Source organism: Scyliorhinus canicula, chromosome 15, assembly GCF_902713615.1.
Source record: "Scyliorhinus canicula chromosome 15, sScyCan1.1, whole genome shotgun sequence".
In the NCBI taxonomy this organism is placed as follows: Eukaryota; Metazoa; Chordata; class Chondrichthyes; order Carcharhiniformes; family Scyliorhinidae; genus Scyliorhinus; species Scyliorhinus canicula.
The window spans coordinates 41990810-42011542 of record NC_052160.1 but is presented as its reverse complement, the minus strand read 5'-3'; the positions used below and the strand labels follow the sequence as shown (position 1 = coordinate 42011542).

At 44.4% G+C, this 20733-nt stretch overlaps 1 protein-coding gene across 1 annotated transcript in view; it reads right to left on the bottom strand.

Moving 5' to 3' along the window:
* Positions 1–13032: 13032 nt before the first annotated feature.
* The window catches only part of palb2 (partner and localizer of BRCA2), a 28707-nt gene continuing 21006 nt past the window's right edge, over positions 13033–20733 (bottom strand). The window contains exons 11-14 of the mRNA XM_038820440.1: positions 19970–20086; positions 16635–16722; positions 14918–15075; positions 13033–13461 (exon numbers count right to left, since the gene is read on the bottom strand). Coding sequence (XP_038676368.1) covers positions 13230–13461; positions 14918–15075; positions 16635–16722; positions 19970–20086 — 595 coding nt within the window. The 3' untranslated portion in view covers positions 13033–13229. The remainder of the gene's footprint in view (positions 13462–14917; positions 15076–16634; positions 16723–19969; positions 20087–20733) is intronic.

Sequence of the window (20733 nt, the reverse complement as noted above, 5' to 3'; positions counted from 1 at the left end):
TTCCCCCCTCCCCCCCCCCCCATCCTCCACCCCCCCCCCCCCCCCCCCATCCTCCCCCACCCATGTCCCCCATAACCATGCACATTCTACCTTTTCAGATAACAGTCTCATTAATTTTTGAATGCTGTTTTGGGTCCAGACGAGAACCCCAATTTTGGTTTAAATTCCCATATTAGAAACCAACTATTTGTACTTCGTAAAACTGTGAGGAAATGCTACTGCACCACAGAAGTGATAAAACTGACCAGCTTTTATATTAAAACAACCTTCGATTTGAACACAGCATTAAGCTCATTAGCAAAAAAGAAATAGCTTTACAATTAACAGGTACAACATCTTAGCTTGCTTCCTGTAACGTGCCTTGACACCCCAATTAAGCAATCCATATATTTCAAATACCAGCATATATAAAGTTAGCAACCAAGATTTACTTGTTATGTTGATGCAGTGTCCTTGGAGAGAAAAAACTATTTTTTTAGCTAAAAACCTTCTGCTCAGCCTAGAGCCCTGGAAGCAACTCCCTTGTCAAGACAAACCTGGCCCCTCCCATTAGCTACACCAACTGCACTGAAACCACACAACATTCTTTTGTCTCTTTACAAGATGTACCTTGATTTGTTTATTTTTTAAAAATATTTTTATTCTCCTTTTTCACATTTCCCCCCAAATTTACACCCAGCAAGAATAAACAATAATCAGTAACGAATGCAATGTCAATCCCCATATCAATAACATCAATCCCATCCTCCCACCAAACCCCCAAACAACTGCCCGCATGTTAACATAAACAAATAACAAAAAGGAATCAGGGATCACCCATTGTCACCATTCCATTAACACATACCGTCCCTCTCCCCCCAATCCCCCCCCGCCCAATGTTCAATGTAATTCAATTCTAGAAAGTACATAATGAATAGCACCCATGAATTGTAGAACCCCTGCATCCTTCCCCTCAGTTCAAATTTGACCTTCTCAAGAGTCAGGAATTCCAGCAGGTCCCGCCTCCACACCAGGGCACAGGGTGGAGAGGTTGGTCCGCCTTTGGGCGATCAATGAGACAAAGGCTACAACATCTGCCTCCGCACCTGTTTCCAACCCCAGCTGGTCTGACACCCCGAATATGGCCTCACGAGGACCCAGATTCAGTTTCACCTGCACCACTTTAGAGATTACCCTAAAAACCTCCTTCCAGTAATCCTCCAGCTTTGGACAGGACCAAAACATCAGCCCCAACCTCGCGCACGAGGTGGAGGCGTTCACCCTCCGGAGCACCTCACACCAGAATCCCTCCTCCATACCCTCTCCCAACTCTTCCTCCCACTTTGTCTTGATCCCTTCCAGCAGTGCCTTCGCCTGCTCTAAAATAGCCCCGTAAACTGCCGACACTACCCCCTTCTCAGTGATTTGTTTATCTATTTATTTAAAATTTGAAGTAGCCAATTCATTTTTTTCCAATTAAGGTACAAATTGGCATGGCCAATCCATCTACCCTGCACATCTTTGGGTTATGGGGGTGAGACCCACGCAGACACGGGGAGAATGTGCAAACACCACATGGACAGTGACCTAGGGCCAGGATCGAACCTGGGACTGCAGTGCTGTGAGGCATCAGTGCTAACCACTGCACCACCGTGCTGCCTTCTATATTTGATTCTAATTAATTCAGCCTAGATCCATTCTCACCCCCATCAAAGTTGGTTTACCCCAGTGAACCTTACTCTAGATTGTTCTCCATCCTTTTCCATAGACAACCTAAATGTTATGATACATTAATCACTGTCCCCTAAATGTTCTTCTACTGATATCTGGTACATTTAGCTCACCTTTCATTGTACTGGAAAAATACTGCTGTAGGAAGCTTTCCTGAACTTACTTTTGCCCCTCTCTCCCCTTTACAGTAGTTATCTGAACATAGACTAGGATTGTAGTAAAGTCCTTCATTATAACTACTCTATAATTCTTGCACTTTTCTGTAATTTCCTTGCAAATTCATTCCTCTAGCTCCTTTCCACTAATTGGCGCCAACGTTCTTTCCATCACATGGCTGACTAGGAATCTCTCCTAAACTTACTGCATTTTCTGGAAAGATTTGCAGGTTGATACACAATGATTTGGGGGTATAATGAACACACCTTCCATCAAGTCCTGAGGCAAGACATGAACCCAGAGCATCTGGCGTAGAAGCATCCATGCTACCCACTGTGCCGCAAGACCTCCACATTCCCCCTTGACAAATGATCACCAACCGTCCCATTTTTATCGGATCACCCTATAATTGCGTTGATTGTCCTGTATCCCTTAGTTCTTCTCCCTGAGCCCATATCAGTTCCAGATTTCTAGTTATTTGCTCAGCCATACTCCTAGCATCTGCCACATGGTGACATTGGATTTTAACCCCTGCAGAAGCATGCACAGCCGCTATCTTTATAGGGGGTAATGTGCATCAAGGAGCGTATGCAGCCACATCTTTAGAGGAGGCAATGTGCAGCCATCCAGGACCAGGAAACTGGATGAGCGGGTCCTCACCTAGTCTTGTCAATGGGAAGTCTGTAGAACTTGATTGGAAGTAACCAAAGTATGTGAAATAATAAGTTTGACTAATTAATTTAAAGCACAGATTTTCATTTTTCTTTTTTTTTAATAAACAATTTTATTGAGGTAGTTTTTGGCTTTATAAACAGTTACAGACATCATCAGAAAGGAAGCAAAAAAGGCAAAAATGTGCAAACATCCACGTACTTTCAATACTTCCACCGTAACATATTGCACAAGCCCGCTCCCCTCCCACCGGTACTACCCGCCATATTTTCCCTCCTACTCTACTCTACCCCCCACCCCCCTCCCCCCACCCCCCTGCTGATGCTCACTCTCCCGCAAAGAAGTCAATAAATGGTTGCCACCTCCGGGTGAACCCCTGCACAGATCCCCTCAAGGCGAACTTAATTTTTTCCATCCCCAGGAAACTCGACATGTCCGCAAGCCACCACTCCGTCTTCGGGGGCTTTGAGTCCCTCCACGCCAATAATATTCGTCGCCGGGCTATCAGGGAAGCAAAGGCTAGCACATCAGCCTCTTTCTCCCCCTGGACCCCCGGGTCTTCCGAAACCCCAAAAATGGCCACCCCTGGACTCATCACCACCCTTGTTTTTAGCACCTGGGACATGACCCCCGCAAATCCCTCCCAGTACCCCCTCAGCTCAGGGCATGCCCAAAACATGTGAACATGGTTCGCTGGTCCTCCCGCGCACCTAGCGCATTTGTCCTCTATCCCGAAAAATGTTCTCATCCGAGCCACCGTCATATGGGCCCGGTGAACGACCTTAAATTGGATCAGCCCGAGCCTAGCACATGTCGCGGTCGAGTTTACCCTACTCAGGGCCTCTGCCCACAGCCCATCCTCCATTTCCCCGCCTATCTCCCCCTCCCATTTAAGTTTCAGTTCCTCTGTCTGGGACCCTTCCTCCCTCATGAGCACCTTATATATACCCGAGACTCTGCCCTCCCCTTCTTCCCTCCTAGAGACTATTCTGTCGAGGATCCCCATTGGCGGGAGGCGTGTGAAAGATGGGACCTGTCTATGAACAAAGTCCCGCAACTGTAAGTATCTAAAATCATTTCCCCTTACCAACCCAAATTTCTCCTCCAAGCTCCTCAAACTCGGGAAGCTCCCTTCCAGGAACATATCACCCACCCTTCCCGCCCCTGCTCGCCACCATACTCGGAACCCCCCATCCATACTGCCGGGGGCAAACCGATGGTTGTCACAGATTGGCGCCCAGACAGACGCCCCCATCTCCCCCACATGCCTCCTCCACTGGCCCCATATCCGCAGGGTCGCCACCACTACCGGGCTGGTGGTGTACTTGGCCGGCGGCAGCGGTAGAGGAGCCGTGACCAGGGCTTCCAAACTGGAGCCCCTGCACGAAGCCGCCTCCACCCGCTCCCAAATAGACCCCGTACCCACCATCCACTTCCTTATCATAGCGATGTTGGCCGCCCAGTAATAATTGACCAGACTCGGCAAAGCCAGCCCTCCCTCGCTGCGGTTCCTCTCCAACATCGCCTTCTTCACCCGCGGGGATTTTCACATTTCTATAACATAATATAGTTTGAGATGGTTTGGAAGCTTGCTGAGGAAACCTCTGCTCTCTCTCTCTCTCTCTCTCTCTCTCTCTCTCCCCCCCCCCCCCCCCCCCCCCGTGCCCCCCCCCCCCCCCCCCCCCCCCCCCCCCCCAGTGTTGGCATTTTATTTCATAAGAGCTGTTCACCCACCTTGTACCACAGTCCGTAACCCACCCACAATAAAGTGGCAAGACAGAATAAAGATCCGATTACATGGACAATATGAATTCCTAAAGAAAGGATGTGCAGTGAATGTCCTGTACTTGGAAGGAACAGGTGTCTTTGGAATCAAGGCAGGATAACCAACTCTTGGGTAATAAATCAAGGGACATTTTGGCATCCATGTTGAGGGGCAGAGGGCATTGCCCAACCTGCTGTCGAGAAGACTGGCCTATTATAATGTAACAATTTGGATAGGTTAAGTGAATGGGCTAGGGTCTGGCAGATGGAATACAATGTTGACAAATGTGAGGTTATCCATTTTGGTAGGAATCAAAGCATAAGGGATTATTATTTAAATGATAAAATATTAAAACATGCTGCTGTGCAGAGAGACTTGGGTGTGCTAGTGCATGAGTCGCAAAAAGTTGGTTTACAGGTGCAACAGGTGATTAAGAAAGCAAATGGAATTTTGTCCTTCATTGCTAGAGGGATGGAGTTTAAGACTAGGGAGGTTATGCTGCAATTGTATAAAGCGTTAGTGAGGCCACACCTGGAGTATTGTGTTCAGTTTTGGTCTCCTTACCTGAGGAGGGACGTACTGGCGCTGGAGGGTGTGCAGAGGAGATTCACTAGGTTAATCCCAGAGCTGAAGGGGATGGATTACGAGGAAAGGTTGAGTAGACTGGGATTGTACTCGTTGGAACTTAGAAGGATATGGGGGGATCTTATAGAAACATATAAAATTATGAAGGGAATAGATAGGATAGATGCGGGCAGGCTGTTTCCACTGGCTGGTGAAAGCAGAACTAGGGGGCATAGCCTCAAAATAAGGGGAAGTAGTTTTAGGACTGAATTTAGGAGGAACTTCTTCACCCAAAGGGTTGTGAATCTATGGAATTCCTTGTCCAGTGAAGCAGTTGAGGCTCCTTTATTAAATGTTTTAAAGATAAGGATAGATAGTTTTTTGAAGAATAAAGGGATTAAGGGTTATGGTGTTCGGGCCGGAAAGTGGAGCTGAGTCCACAAAAGATCAGCCATAATCTCATTGAATGGCGGATCAGGCTCGAGGGGCCATATGGCCTACTCCTGCTCCTAGTTCTTATGTTCATATGTAATTCCTAGGATGTACTGCCTTGCATTGACACAAAGTTGGAGGAGCCCTCCTTCAAATGAGTAGATTAACAAACATTCAGTCTGCTTAATCCAGTGGGACTATTAACGCCAGAATGTTTTCCTCGTTTATCCTGGATAACATTCTTCCTTCAATACTACTATAAATTAGTAAGAAGTCTTACAACACCAGGTTAAAGGCCAACAGGTTTGTTTCAAACACGAGCTTTCGGAGCACTGCTCCTTCCTCAGGTTAAAAAAAGAGACATGTTGACAAATACTTTCATCTTGGCAGATTTGCAAGAATACTAATTGTGAAAGAAACAACAATTTATACTGCACGAGAAGAGATTGCCGATTGAATGGCAAGGGAACTCTGATTAGTAGGGGTATTTCCATGGAGATTACACCAGGGAACAGTTAACTGCCAAGCTTTCCTTTAAATTGAAGCCAGGCAGGTGGACTCGGATTGGGTCAAGGCATTGCCATAGAGTCATAAAATATGGAAGTGGCCCTTCGGGCCATTGAGTCAGCACCGACAAAACTACACTAATCCTACTTTCCAGCACCTAGGCCATAGTCTTGAATGTTATGACATTTCAAGTGCTCATCCCATACTTTTTAAAGGTTGTGATGGTTCCCACCTCCACTACCCTCCCAGGCAGTACATTCCAGACTCCCACCACCCTCTGGATGAAAATATATTTCCTCAAATCCGCTCTAAACCTTCTGCCCCTCACCTTAAAATTATGCTCCCTTGTTATTGACCCTTCAACTAAGAGGAACAGCTGCTTCCTAACCACTCTATCCGTATTCCTCATAATCATATCTACACCTCAGCTGGTCTCCCCTCAGCCGTCTCTGCTCTTATTTAAATGAGCAAGCTTATCCAGCCTCTCTTTATAGCTCAGTTGCTCCATCCCAGCCAACATCCTGGTTAATCACCTCTACACCCTATCCAGTGCAATCATATCCTTCCTATAGTGAGGTGACCAGAACTGCACACAATGCTCCAACTGTGGCCTAACCAAAGTTTTGTACAGTTCCAACATAACGTCCCTGTTCTTATTGTGATGAATGTAGGAATTTCAGATATATTGTATTATCGATATTTGGTGCAGTAAGGGTTAAATTACCGGGTTAGATGTGGGCGACTGCTGCTGTCATGTTTTAAAATAAACCATAGCTTGAATAGCAAGTATATTTTGGGAGCCATGGTGCAATTGAAGTATCGTAAAAAGCTTGGGCTAATGGAATTTTGTTTTAATGAAGTGAATTCCCTGTGGAGTTAATTACATTTCAGCTCGGTAAGGTGATGTCATTACTGGGTGGAGCTATGATATCAGGCAGTTTGGAGGAAAAGCAGATCAGCGTAGTTCTGGATGAAGCTGTGACCACAAATCAGGTTTGCTCTCTGCAGTTGAGTTAAAAAGAGGTTAACAGTCTGTAAAGCAGTGCAGACTTGTCTGAGAACAAGGGGGAACTGAAACAAGCTCAGAAGCAGCTTTTGAAGACATAAAGCCAGAGTTTATGCATGGGTCTAACAGGAGTCAGTCTTTAAAACAGTGTCTTAAAGTCTCTCTTTCCCAAAGAACCATCTCTGTGAAGCAAATATTGCTATGTGCCATTGGAAGTTATCAGAGGATTGAGAGCCCAGATGGATTTTGTTCTTGTAGTTTAAATACGAATACAGATAGCAATTAAGGGTATTGTATTCACTGTATTGTTTAAGGGATAATTGTAAGCTATTTCTGGTGTAATGTTAAAGATTTTGATACTGTGTTATTAATAAAGTCTGTTGTAATATAGCATATCTCTATTTCCTTGTGAAATCACTCCTGGATGAAGTATTCTTTTCTCACAGTCTTACAAAATTAGAATAAAATATTGGGGTTTCTGTCCAGTATCCTAACCACTTTGGGATCTGGTCTGGGATCGTGATATTATAATCTATGCCACGACAATAAAGGCAAGTGTCATATATGCCATAACTACCCAGTAACCTGTCCTGCCGCCTTCAGGGATCTATGTACAAGAACCCCAAGATCCCTCTGTTCCTCAGAGTTTCCTAGAGTCCTGCCATGCATCGAGCACTCCCTTGTCTTGTTACTCTTTCCAAAGTGCATCACCTCGCACTTTTCAGGGTTAAATTCCATCTGGCACTGATCTGGCCAACTTGTATCCTCTGCATACTTATTTATCGTCCCCCCATCCCACATTCTCATCTATATTATTTATGTGTGTGCATATATATATATCCCGAACAATAAGAGACCTAGCATGGGTCCCTGTGTTACACCATTGGACACCGGCCTTCAGTCACACAAACAACCTTCTACCACCATCCTCTGTCTCCTACCACTAAATCAGTTTTGGATTCAACTTGCCAAGCTACCCCATGTGCTTTTACCATCTTTATCAGTCTCCCATATGGGACCTTGTCAAAGGTTTCAATGAAATTTACATAAGCTACATCAACTGCGCTACCCTCATCTACACCACCGATCACCACCTTGAAAAATTCAATCAAATCCGTTAGACACGCTGGCTATCCTTGCTCAAACCTTGCCTCGCCAAGTTGAAATTAATTTTCTCCTGCAGAATTTTCTCCAATAGTTTTCCTACCACTGATATGAGACCCATTGGTCTGTAATTCCCTGGTTTACCTCTACCATCCTTCATGAAAAGTGGAACCACATTAACTGTGCCATGGGGAATGAACCAGGGAATGACTGTACCTAAGTTTCTGATGAGTTGAAAAGTACAATGCATGGGCATGCTCCTTCTGTTTGCAAAGGAGAGGGTCCTGTGTGTGAATATACGCAGTTTCTAACCCTTGTAATGGGAGTGTGCCTTTAAGAAAGGTTTTTGTCTTATCACATGGCTCCAGTGATGTCATTTTGTGGGTGGAGCTGAGGTTGTGAGGTTTTAGTTTCATTTTCAGTTTGACTGCTGTGGACTCAGAAGGAGAAAGACGTGTTTTTTTTCCTGTCTTTCTATGTTTTCATTTTAAAGAGTTGTTCCAGTGGAAAAAAACATTGATTAGAGCTATCTGCTTTGGTAACTTAAAAGATGTAGTTTTCCTTCCAGAAAGAATTAAATCTGCTGATGAGACGGGATCCGAATCTCAGGGAAAGCCAGTCTCATTCAAGTGAGAATGCAGAGTGCTGGGCCATGTCCTTGAAAAGGTGTTTTTGGTTTATTGGATTTTGCTTTTGAATTGGAACAGTTAAGGGGGACTTCATTAAGTGCTACACATAGATTACTGAAGCTGTAGATGTCTTTATGTTTGCAATTGATAAAAATTCTTTTTTTTTTAAATTTAGATTACCCAATTATTTTTTCCAATTAAGGGGCAATTTAGCGTGGCCAATCCACCTACTCTGCACACTTTTGGGTTGTGGGGGCGAGACCCACGCAAACACGGGGAGAATGTGCAAACTCCACACGGACAGTGACCCAGAGCCGGGATCGAACCTAGGACCTCAGCGCCGTGAGGCAGTTGTGCTAACCACTAGGCCACCGTGCTGCCCATTGATAAAAATTCTTGCTGTGTGTTTATATATATATATACAGAACAGGGCAGCACGGTGGTGCAGTGGTTAGCACTGCTGCCTCATGGTATCGAAGTCCCAGGTTCGATCCGGCTCTGGGTCACTAACCATGTGGAGTTTGCATATTCTCCCCGTGTTTGCGTGGGTTTCACTTCCACAACCCAAAAAGACGTGCATGATATGTGGATTGGCCTCGCTAAATTGCCCCTTAAATTGGAAAACATGAATTGGGTACTCTAAATTTATATCAAAAAAAATAAATTCTTAGAATAAAGTTTGTTATGATTAAAGTGTCTGGGAAGACTGATGAATCACACCTGAAGGGAAGGCTCTTGCGCTCATCCTAACCAAATTTAACATAAATGTTGTAGGTCAGGGAACTTCATAATATACTTTGGAGTTTCTAAGCTCTGGCCCATAACACCCTAATGCAAGCGGGCGTACTGGGAGTCTAGCTGAGAATCTTAAATTTGTCATCAAGGTCATTCTTAGCACAATTTAACAAGTGCTGTTCAATCGTGGAATCACATCTAATATTGGACACTATATTTTGGGTTTTGCAAGCACAGGCTGGTTGAGTATGGTCAGTACTTTGCTAGCTGTGAACAGCTGATGGGACATGCTGTTTGATACAAAGTCATTCAAATGTGCAGCCTTTTGTGCGATAGGTAGAATATCTTTTGCACTTGACGGCAGCGTCCTGTTAGCTGAGAATATTACTCGTGTTGTTACTGCATAGCACCAGTGTGAAACACCTCTTGCTCAAATGTTTGAGACTCCTTACCTTCCAGGGTAATCTGAAGTTGATTGCGTACTTTCTTGGACTGAAACTGGCAGCCTTAGGCCTATTCATGAGTTTGCATCATATACAGCAATCAATGGTCAGATCAGGGTAGCCTGTGTATAATTATAACTTTCCAAAATGCTTTACTCCCTCAAAGGAGGACTTTTGATGTGCAGTCACTGTTGTAAAGTAGGAGACACAGCAGCCTATTCACACATCAAAGGTCCCACAAACAGCAATGAGATAATGAGTGATCATTTTTGTGATGGTGACTAAAGGATATTGTTCAGGACATCAGGGATAATACTCCTCTTCTCTGAAGTAGCGCCAAGTGCTCCCACTTGAGGGAGTAAGTGAGGCCTTAGTTTAACAGCTTATCCAAAAATCATCTTTTGCTCAGTACAGCCCTGAAGTATCAGCATAGATTTTTGAGCTCAGATCTCTGAAATGGGACTTGAACCCATAACCTACTGACCCCAGAAACAGGACCTGCAGCCTGCGCAATGGCTGACAGAATCAGTAGCTGGGAAAGGTCACTGATTCTTCTTTTGATTTTTATCGCACTTCAGTGCCCAAGTAAAGATTGGTGTCCGTCCATTCTCTTGAAGGTAGTAATGTCGGGGATTGCAAACTATAATCTCCAACCATGCAGCTGTATACCCTTCAGTGTATTCTCAACTTGTTCCGTTGTTATTCTTGTCAATAGCCTTTGTATCTATTGTATTAGGTCGCTGAGTCCTTATCATTGCAGCTGTGTCTACTGACATTCTTGCATGTAATGCTCGTTTGCTGTCACCATATCCACATTGATGATTCTCTCAACAGTCCACATTTGATCATGTGGGCTAGATTCTTGATGCCTTCACATGTTGTTTCACTGGCAAGTTGTGCCTGTTGGTAATTCTTTGGTTGGTTTCCCGACACAGAGGCAGCGAGAATTGTCCAGCCAATCTACACCAGTCTTTGCGACAATAAAAAATATTCCCTTCAACAATACAAAGGTTACAAAACTTTGCCTTGATCAAAGACATTTCTGGTAGACAGCTATATGACTGAAATAGGGAAAACCTGTGGATAAAGACATCTTGTGAACTGTTGTGTGCACAGGTACTAGAATTAAGGGCAGCACGGTAGCACAAATGGATAGCACTGTGGCTTCACAGCGCCAGGGTCCCAGGTTTGATTCCCCATAGGGTCACTGGGCAGAGTCTGCACGTTCTCCCGGTGTCTGCGTGGGTTTCCTCCGGGTGCTCTGGTTTCCTCCCAGTCCAAAGACGTGCAGGTTAGGTGGATTGGCCATGCTAATTTGCCCTTAGTGACCAAAAAGGTTAGGAGGGGTTATTGGGTTACGACGATAGGGTGGAAGTGAGGGCTTAAGTGGGTCGGTGCAGACCCAATGGGTCGAATGGCCTCCTTCTGCACTGTATGTTCTACCTTTTAATGCATCAAACCCTCCTGCCAGATGGGAGAATCGCCGGATGGGGCGGCGGCTGGCGGAGGCCCTTTGTCGCAGCACCAACCCTGCCAGCGCCAGCCTAGCCCCCTGAAGTGCGGAGGATTCTGCGCCAATCGCGGGACAATCCCGGCCCAGATAACTATTTACTGACTGGCACTTTATGGCTTTGCAGAATTCTGACTGGAAAGTTGGCTAGAAGGTGTTGCTGCACCTACACTCTAGCCTATTAGCCCAGTTTGAGTGGGATATTATTTCTTATCCAAGTTGTTGTTTGTGTATTTGATCATTATTTTATACAATACGCACGAGTGTAGAGCAAGAATAAGCTTAGTCGGCCTAGTATTAATAAAGACCGCGATGCTATTGTCCTTTTTCATCCACATGTTTAAGCTCGTACATTTAAACCAAATGTGTTGGGATAGGGGCTGGTTTAGCACACTGGGCTAAATAGCTGGCTTTTAAAGCAGACAAAGGCAGGCCAGCAGCACGGTTCAATTCCCGTACCAGCCTCCCCGAACAGGCGCCAGAATGTCATAGATTATCATAGAATTTACAGTGCAGAAGGAGGCCACTTGGCCCATCGAGTCTGCACCGGCTCTTGGAAAGAGCAACCTACCCGAGGTCAACACCTCCACCCTATCCCCATAACCCAGTAACCCCACCCAACACTAAGGGCAATTTTGGACACTAAGGGCAATTTATCATGGCCAATTCACCTAACCTGCGCATCTTTGGACTGTGGGAGGAAACCGGAGCACCCGGAGGAAATCCGCGCACACACGGGGAGGATATGCAGACTCCGCACAGACAGTGACCCAAGCCGGAATCAAACCTGGGACCCTGGAACTGTGAAGCAATTATGCTATCCACAATGCTACCGTGCTGCCCTGATGTGGAATGTGGCGACTAGGGGATTTTCACAGTAACTTCATTGAAGCCTACTTGTGACAATAAGCGATTTTCATTTCATATTTTGATTCTTCTTACTTGTTCAAAGTTGCTAATGGGGAAGAAGCTTAGAAGTTATATAAAAATAAACCCCAATTAGATACTATCAATGAAAACATAGGCTTTCATACATATAAGAAAACATAGGAAAGTGTGAATAATATACAGATATTCCCACTTTATGCTCAGGACCTGTTTCCATCACCAATGATCAGAAGAAAATATATTTCCATTATGAAATGAGCAAGAATGTCCCTTGATGTATAAAAATACAGTATAAAAAGATCACTGTGCTGTTTCCAAATCACCCAGAACAGTGGCATTGTAATACTCCCCCTAACGGTAGCATTGTGGATAGCACAATTGCTTCTCAGCTCCAGGGTCCCAGGTTCGATTTCAGCTTGGGTCACTGTCGGTGCGGAGTCTGCACATCCTCCCCGTCTGCGTGGGTTTCCTCCCACAGTCCAAAGATGTGCAGGTTAGGTGGATTGGCCATGATAAATTGCCCTTCGTGTCCAAAATTGCCCTTAGTGTTGGGTGGGGTTACTGGGTTATGGGGTAGGGTGCTCTTTCCAAGAGCCGGTGCAGACTCGATGGGCCGAATGGTCTCCTTCTGCACTGTAAATTTTATGATAATTTGCTAACACATCAAAGGGTATTTTCTATATTATACACACTTTATATTTTTTAATACATAAATTTAGAGTACCCAATTCTTTTTTTACCCCAATTAAAGGGTCAATTTATTGTGGCCAATCCACCTATTCTACCCTCTTCGATATTATATACTTAATCAAAATAATTAAAGTGCCCTCTGAACGTTACACTGAAATAGGACAGTCCCGATTTTAATATCTGGTACTCCCCTGCAGCAATAACAGACACTGTACAACAGATCAGTACATCAATCCAAAGATTGTGGAAGAACTTTATATAGTACACAATAAACAAAAGTAATTGTCTTCACATTGTAGTGTCGGTGTTCTACAAACATATTTTGGTGCTTTTCACTCAACTGATGAGGTAAATAAATTTCAAATAAATAAACAAACGGCAAAGCGGCTTTTCTTGTATTGATCTTGGTGCCGTGATCTCATACTTCGACTGTTCTAGCTCCCACACGTTTGTAGATATACACAGTCTGGTCATTCTTTCTGGCCAAGAGGCAGGAGTTGTCCTCTGCCCACTGGAAAAGCGACCAGTGCCCATTGGGGCCTTGCGGGAGCATGGTTGAGATGCGGCCAGACGGCACATCCCAGAGGACCAGGGTTCCAGGGGTCACAACTGCTGCAACTGATTGATCCTTCACACCTCCAACAATATACCTGTTCCAGAAATGAATTGGTTGAAAATTTAAAAAGTGAGAAACATCTTAGTGAAAATTGATTAGAAAGAAAAAACAACTGACTGGAAAATGGAAGCCCAGCGGCCGGATTCTCCTCTGGTGGGATGCTTGTTTGCCGGCCGCCCGGGGGTTTCCCGACGCTGTGGGGAAGCCCCATAATGGGAAACCCCATTGACCAGCCGGCATAGCGGAGCATCCCGCCGGTGGGGTGCAACAGAAATATGGCGTGGCGGAGAATCCAGCCCCAGGTTTATGCCAGATATATATTTTTTGAAAATATTTTTCTTGAACTTTTAACATTTTAATATAAAAAAATTTACAAAACACGTGCTTCAAAAAAATTACAAACAACAGCAACAGTAGCCCCAGTGACAGAAATACAAGCCAAACAGCCCACCTCCCCGCCCGCCCCCCACCACACGATTAACGGTGACCAATTCTTTAAAGTACAATATGAAAATATGAAAGACTGAAAGCACTAGCAACAGCGCCGCTCCCAATAGCTCCGGGGAAATACTCAGGGAGTCTGGTAATAATAGCTTCATTGAAAATATGGGGGGGGGGGTGCTAATCACATTTATATGTTTTGGTCCTGTCTAAAGCTAGAGGAGTACTGGAAGGAGGTTTTTAGGCTGATTTCCAAGGTGGTGCATGTGAGACTGGACCCAGGTCCCCAGGAGGCCATATTCGAGGTGTTGGACCAGCCAGGGTTGGAAACGGGTGCGGAGGCAGATATTATAGCCTTCGCCTCGTTGATCGCCTGAAGGCGGATGATCCTGTTGGGATGGAGAGCAGCCTCTCCACCCTGTGCCCTGGCGTGGCAGGGGACCTGTTGGAATTCTTGACTCTTGAGAAGGTTAAGTTTGAACTGCGTAGAAGGATAGAGGGGTTCTACAAGTCATGGGCATTATTCATTATGCACTTTCAAGAACTGGATAACATCAAACATTAGTTGGGGGTGGGGGATGGGTGGGAGGGAGGCTGTGCGTATTAAGGGTGACTATGGGTAATCCCTGATTCCTTTTTGTCATTTGTTTATGTAAACCTGCGGGCTGATGGTTGGGGGTTGGTGGGAGGATGGGATCGTTGTGATTGTTATGGGAATTGACATATTTGTTGCTGATTATTGTTTATTGTTGGTGGGTGTAAATTCGGGAGAAAATGTGAAAAAGGAGGAGAATAAAAATATTTTTAGAAAATTGATAGAGTTAGCTTTCTTAGAAGTGACAATTGTTTAACGGCACACCAAACAGAAATCTTACACAGAAACCTTTTCATAAACTGCTGGATGAATGTGTGTTTCAAATGAATAGACCCCAACCAACACCCCATTGACATTTGCTAATTTAACAAAGGATTGAACCAGAGACCTTCTAGCATTGAGGAACTTTCCTAAAGGAGGACATTGGTGGATACTAATACAGAATGCACCTTACCTTCCATTGCATTCCAGAGGAAGTGTATAAGACATGACAGGTCTACTTTTATCATTCATTGGATTAACACCAACCATTTTTAACACACACACTCTCCGGCTGACAGATCCATCACAACCGCCAACATACCGGTGACTGAGGAGAAGGAACAATATGCCCTGAAGCACAAGAATGGAAATTATTCAATAAAAATATTTACTTCCAAAGGACTTCCAAATTTTACTTTGCAGATCTTTTACTGCTACTTTGGGGGTTGCATTCACCATTCTGTCCACCTAGAGTTAGATATTTATACCTATAGTTACATTACGTCACTTGTTATTTTACAAGAACAGATTTTATCACTGCTCTACAGATTTTTCAGTAAAATTCCCAAACCAATGGCCTTGATCAGAAATGAACTAAGACAGTAATAAGAATCTTTAGTGTCACAAGTAGGCTTACATTAACACTGCAATGAAGTTACTGTGAAAAGCCCTTAGTTGCGACACTCTGGCGCCTACCGTAATGCAACTGCAAAGATTAAAAACAACTAGCAATGCTAAAAATGTACAGCAGGACTCACCATCTGTACAGCAGGGAAAACAGGTTTCAGGTATCAACCTCTGATCACACCTCACGTTTGATAAAGACTGGCATGATAAACATTAACCTGTCAGTTTAAAATCTCCTCACTGAGGCACTAGATCACATTTCAACATCTTCAGTTTTTATTGCAAATTGTTTATAATCAAGTGGCTGGCAAGTCAATTGGTCCAGATCTTTACAGTTCTAATTTACTGGCATTGCAAAGAGTGAAAATAAATAAATGCTGTTCATTTGTCCAGGGTTGTGAAGACTATCCACAGCTGGGAATAGTCTATTAAAGACAAACAGCCCATTGGCATTATTGAGAATTTATTTGGTAGTATTCTTTTATTCTCAGATATATCAGGGTTTTAGATGAAACTTTCATGCTTCTTGCTCTCAGTGCCAATACTCTATGAATTAAATGCAAAGTCACGCCTACATTTATACATTGGCGCCCAACATCAGACTGGCGTTTACTATTTCCAACATTCGACATTGTGACCTGTGAAGCTCGCATTTACATGCAAACAATGCCAGTTTTGTGCTGTAGATTCGCACCAACTGGGAACCAGCTAAACTAATCAATTAAGATCCTTACAACCAAACACACATTTCCTTCCACCAATCCTTTTTTAAAATAAATTTAGAGTACCCAATTCATTTTATCCAATTAAGGGGCAATTTAACACTTTCAATCCACCTACCCTGCACATCTTTGGGCTGTGGGGGCAAAACTCAGGTAAACATGGGGAGAATGTGCAAACTCCACACGGACAGTGACCCAGAGCCGGGATGGAATGTGGGACCTCGACGCCGTGAGGCAGCAGTGCTAACCACTGTGCCACCATGCTGCCCTTCCTTCCACCAATCTGAACTGGATTCAAAACAGGTCTCCGAGGTGAAAGGTTAATGCAGGGACTCCGAGTTTTCCCTTCACATAGCTCACCTTCTCAGAGAAACTTATGCTACATGCAGCATTTCATTTTCCCCTGGACCCACTATCATTAAATCCAGATTGCAATATAAATCCAACCTGATAATCTGCCAATGCCCTCCCTTCTCCTGGAAGTAGCAATGTCACAAACTGGTAGCCTGCGAGATATCAACAACTTTTTTCAGTTATAAAGATAAAAACATTGCTCCTTACCGACTCTGAATAGGCCTTCTGGCACACAGTACCAGGGTAGCTTTCACTTAAATGGATCTTCTTCAGGAGATGCCCAGTCTTTAAGCTCCTAAGAGATAAACACAAAAATCTATGTGAACTGAGATTCTCTCCAAACCAACCCTTGTTGAATATATGTAGGAATCACTAAAACAATGGGGCAAAGCAGACAGAAAACAGAGAGGAGTTGAGCAGAAGTTTAAAAAAGTATTTTTATGTATGTAGAAATTTACCATGAGAAATGTCCCAAACTGCTTCATTTACCTTTAATTTCTTTGAAATTATTGGTTGCTATAATAGCAGATACCATTTTTTCCTTACAAAAGGCCCCATTAACAGCAGTGAAATTACAGACTATGTTTCAATGGTGCTGGCTGAGGGAGGAATGTTGGCCTAGACATCTGGAACTCATTGAGTGGTGAGCTTGTTTTTATTTGTTCATGGGACGTGGGCATGGCAGGCTGTGCCAGCATTTATTGCCCATTCCTAATTGCCCTTGAGGGGCAGTCAAGTGTCAACCACATTGCTGTGCACCTGAAGTCACATGTAGGCCAGAGCAGGTAAGGATGGCAGATTGTTTCATGGTCATCATTAATTAATTCTTATTGAATTCAAATTTCACCATCTGCAGTGGTGGGTTTTGAACCTGGGACCACAGAGTATTCTGGGTCTCTGGATTACTAGTCTAGTGACAATACCACTATGCCACCGCCTTCCCTGAACGTGTTGTGGCAATAATTGGCCTCAAAAAAAGGGGTCAAACTCGGTACTAACTTTTCCTGGATGGAAGGTGCTGAAGAAATATTGGAAAGGTAAAAAAGGAGGTAGGGTGGCTGCAGTAATTAATGAAAATTTCTCCCCACCTCATTCCTAAAAGGTTTACATCTCAAACTATTTATATTTATCTATTTTATTTAAAACATTTTTTAATATAAATTTAGAATATCCAATTTTTTTTCCAATTAAGGAGCAATTTAGCATGGCCAATCCACCTATCCTGCATATCTTTTTGGGTTGTGGGGGTAGATCCATGCAAACATGGGGAGAAAGTGCAAACGTCTCAGTGACCCAAAGCCAGGGTCGAACCCGGGTCCTTGACCAGCAAAACACAGCGCCAAGGGCTGCCCCAGAATTTTGGAAAGTGACCACCTATCATAAAATCCCTACAGTGCAAGAGGAGGCCATTCGGCCCATCGAGTCTGCACCAACCCTCTGAAAGAGCACCCTGCCTGTGATCAGGCCCTCGCCCTATCCCCGTAACCCCACCTAACCTTATGGCCACCAAGAGCAATTTAACACGGCCAATCCACCGCAGCACCCAGAGGAAACCCTTGTAGACACAGGGAGAAAGTACACCACACAGTCACCCAAGGCCAGGATTCTGGCGCTGTGAGGCAGCATTGCGAACCACTATGCCACCATGTCACCCTTCTACTATTTCTAGGGCCACCTCTTTAAGTACTCTCGGATGAAGATTATCAGACCCTGGAGATTTATCAACCATTAATCCCATCAATTTCCCCCCAAATCATTTCTCTACTAATACTGATTTCCTTCAGCTCCTCACTAAATTAAGAGATTTGATGGAGGTGTTAAAATTCATCAAAACAAAGCAGCTAGAGAGAAAATGTTTCCACTGGTAGAAAGGTCAAGAACTAGAGAACACAGATTTAAGGCGATTGGCAAAAGAGCTAAAGGTGAGCTGTTAGAATCTGGAATATACTGCCTGAAAGGGTAGTGCCGGTAGATTCAATCCCAGCTTTCAAAAGAGAACTGGATGAGCAACTGACGGGATAAAGATTTGCTGGGCAATGGGGAGGACAAACTAAATTGCTCTTGCAGAGAGCCAGCACAGTTCCATTTGGCCGAATGGCCTCCTTCTGTGCTGTAACCATTCTACAATTCCATTATCTCCTTGCTCTGCTTCAATGGGATCCCTTAATCTGAACCACCAGTAGCTACAGGACCTGGGTTAGTGCTGTATCCAAAGGACAGAATCTGCAACATGGTGGTACTTTTAGTACTGCAGTGTCAGCTCATGTCCAAGATAGAGACTCAAACCCCCAACCTTCCCCATAAGCTACCAACTGACTGACCGAAGTTGGCCCCATACCAGTATTACCCTCTGATTAAAAGAAGATTACATTGAAGAAAGCCAACGTTGCTGTTTTAATATTGTAGACACAGCCAATCACAGCTTACACAGGTATCGGCTATTAATCCTTGATGAGTCTGTTACAAGGCAGATGCTACACATAGGAAACATGCTTTAAAAGGTGAGGGATGCATGGTTCGCAATTGTCTGATGTTGCACGTGCCCATCACACTGGCTTTAAAAATATAAACCCAAAACTTCTGTCTTTGAAAATTTACCATGACCAAACCGAATGGTGGAAGCTGGGCAGGGGGCTGAGTGGCCTACTCCCATCTCAGAGCTCCCACTTCCAAGATAGAGGGCAAGAACAGAAAAAAAGAGTTTCAAACTTTGTAAAGGAGAGCAAAAGAATCGAAAAAAAAATTGGTTGGCTGATTGGTTTTCCTTTTCTACCAAAAGTTGAACTAAAAATGAGAACGAGGAAGGAGACTTTACATCGGAAATAAACAACAGCGACGGCAGGGCAGGCAGAACCATATGGAATTCTGTCCTGAGGATGCATTTGACCATCTTAGTAAGGCTACTACTGACGCTCGAGTAGTTTATTTTACATAGAATCTACAGTGCAGAAGGAGGCATTCGGCCCATCGAGTCTGCACCGGCTCCTGGAAAGAGCACCCTACCCAAGGTTAACACCACCCTATATCCATAACCCAGTAACCCCACCCAACACTAAGGGCAATTTATCATGGCCGATCCACCTAACCTGCACATCTTTGGACTGGAGCACCCGGAGGAAACCCACGCACACGGGGAGGACGTGCAGACTCCGCACAGACAGTGACCCAAGCCGGAATCGAACCTGGGACCCTGGAGCTGTGAAGCGATTGTGCTATCCACAACGCTACCGTGCTGCCCTAATTTTATTTCTGCAAGATATTTATACAATTAATTTCAGCCTCGCTGCACAAGCTGAAATTGTAGGAAAATGTCAGACAAGGAAGGCAGGACTTATTATTATAAAATCCCTAGTGTAGGAGGCCATTCAGCCCATCAAATTTGCAGCAGCCCTTGAAAAGAGTACCTACTTTAGCCCACGCCTCCACCCTATCCCCGTAACACCACCTATGGTCAGCTAAGAGGGTTAATAGAGTCAATGAATTAATCAGAAACTACCTGATATCCAATGCTCTACTCCTGTTAGAAGCAATCACGCACTTACCAGATGACAACATTGCTCATTATAGTAGATCCAAGCAAAGCTTCTGCCTCCCCTTCGACGTCACTGAAAGCCAGTACCATCTCATTGGGTGGGACCAGCTGTGTGCATTGTTCACTCCTAAGGACGAGAAAGCAGGCAGTCACAAAACTGCAATTAGCTCATAAAACATTTCCTCTTCTCCCCCTGCTCCATACAGGCAACATTCCCCACTGAGGGCTCAGACTGAGTACCACTTCAAAGACCTTCATCAAAAGTTTCGGAAATGGGAAACCATTTAAGCTGTGAATCGTGGGGTACCATGCTTTCCTGGGGTTTGCTTGATTGCACTATGTAAAGTCGCTATAGTCCCAGATGATTAGAGGCTGCTTTCCCCTTTGTGGGGGAGAGCTGACTGGTGGCGATTTAACCCGGGAATCACCACACCTCAGGCGAGGGGAAGGTTGAGAAGGTGGGGACTTCATGAATAACCTCAGCCGGTATGGGGATTGCCCCACTTACATATCCACTCTCAGACCTGGATCACCTGCCTTTGAAATGAGCATCACCGTTTGTGATATCATTAACACATGGGGACAGAAAGCAGCACCACAAATAAGGACCCATGAAATGGGAGCAGGAAGCGGCCATATGGTTCTGCTCTGCCATTTAATACAATCTAAACCCTTGCATCTTCCACTCATCATTTTAATTTTTTAAACAAACATCAAACACACAACAATTAACATGCCCCACTAGCTTTGAAGTATTACTCAGCAAGTAAACCA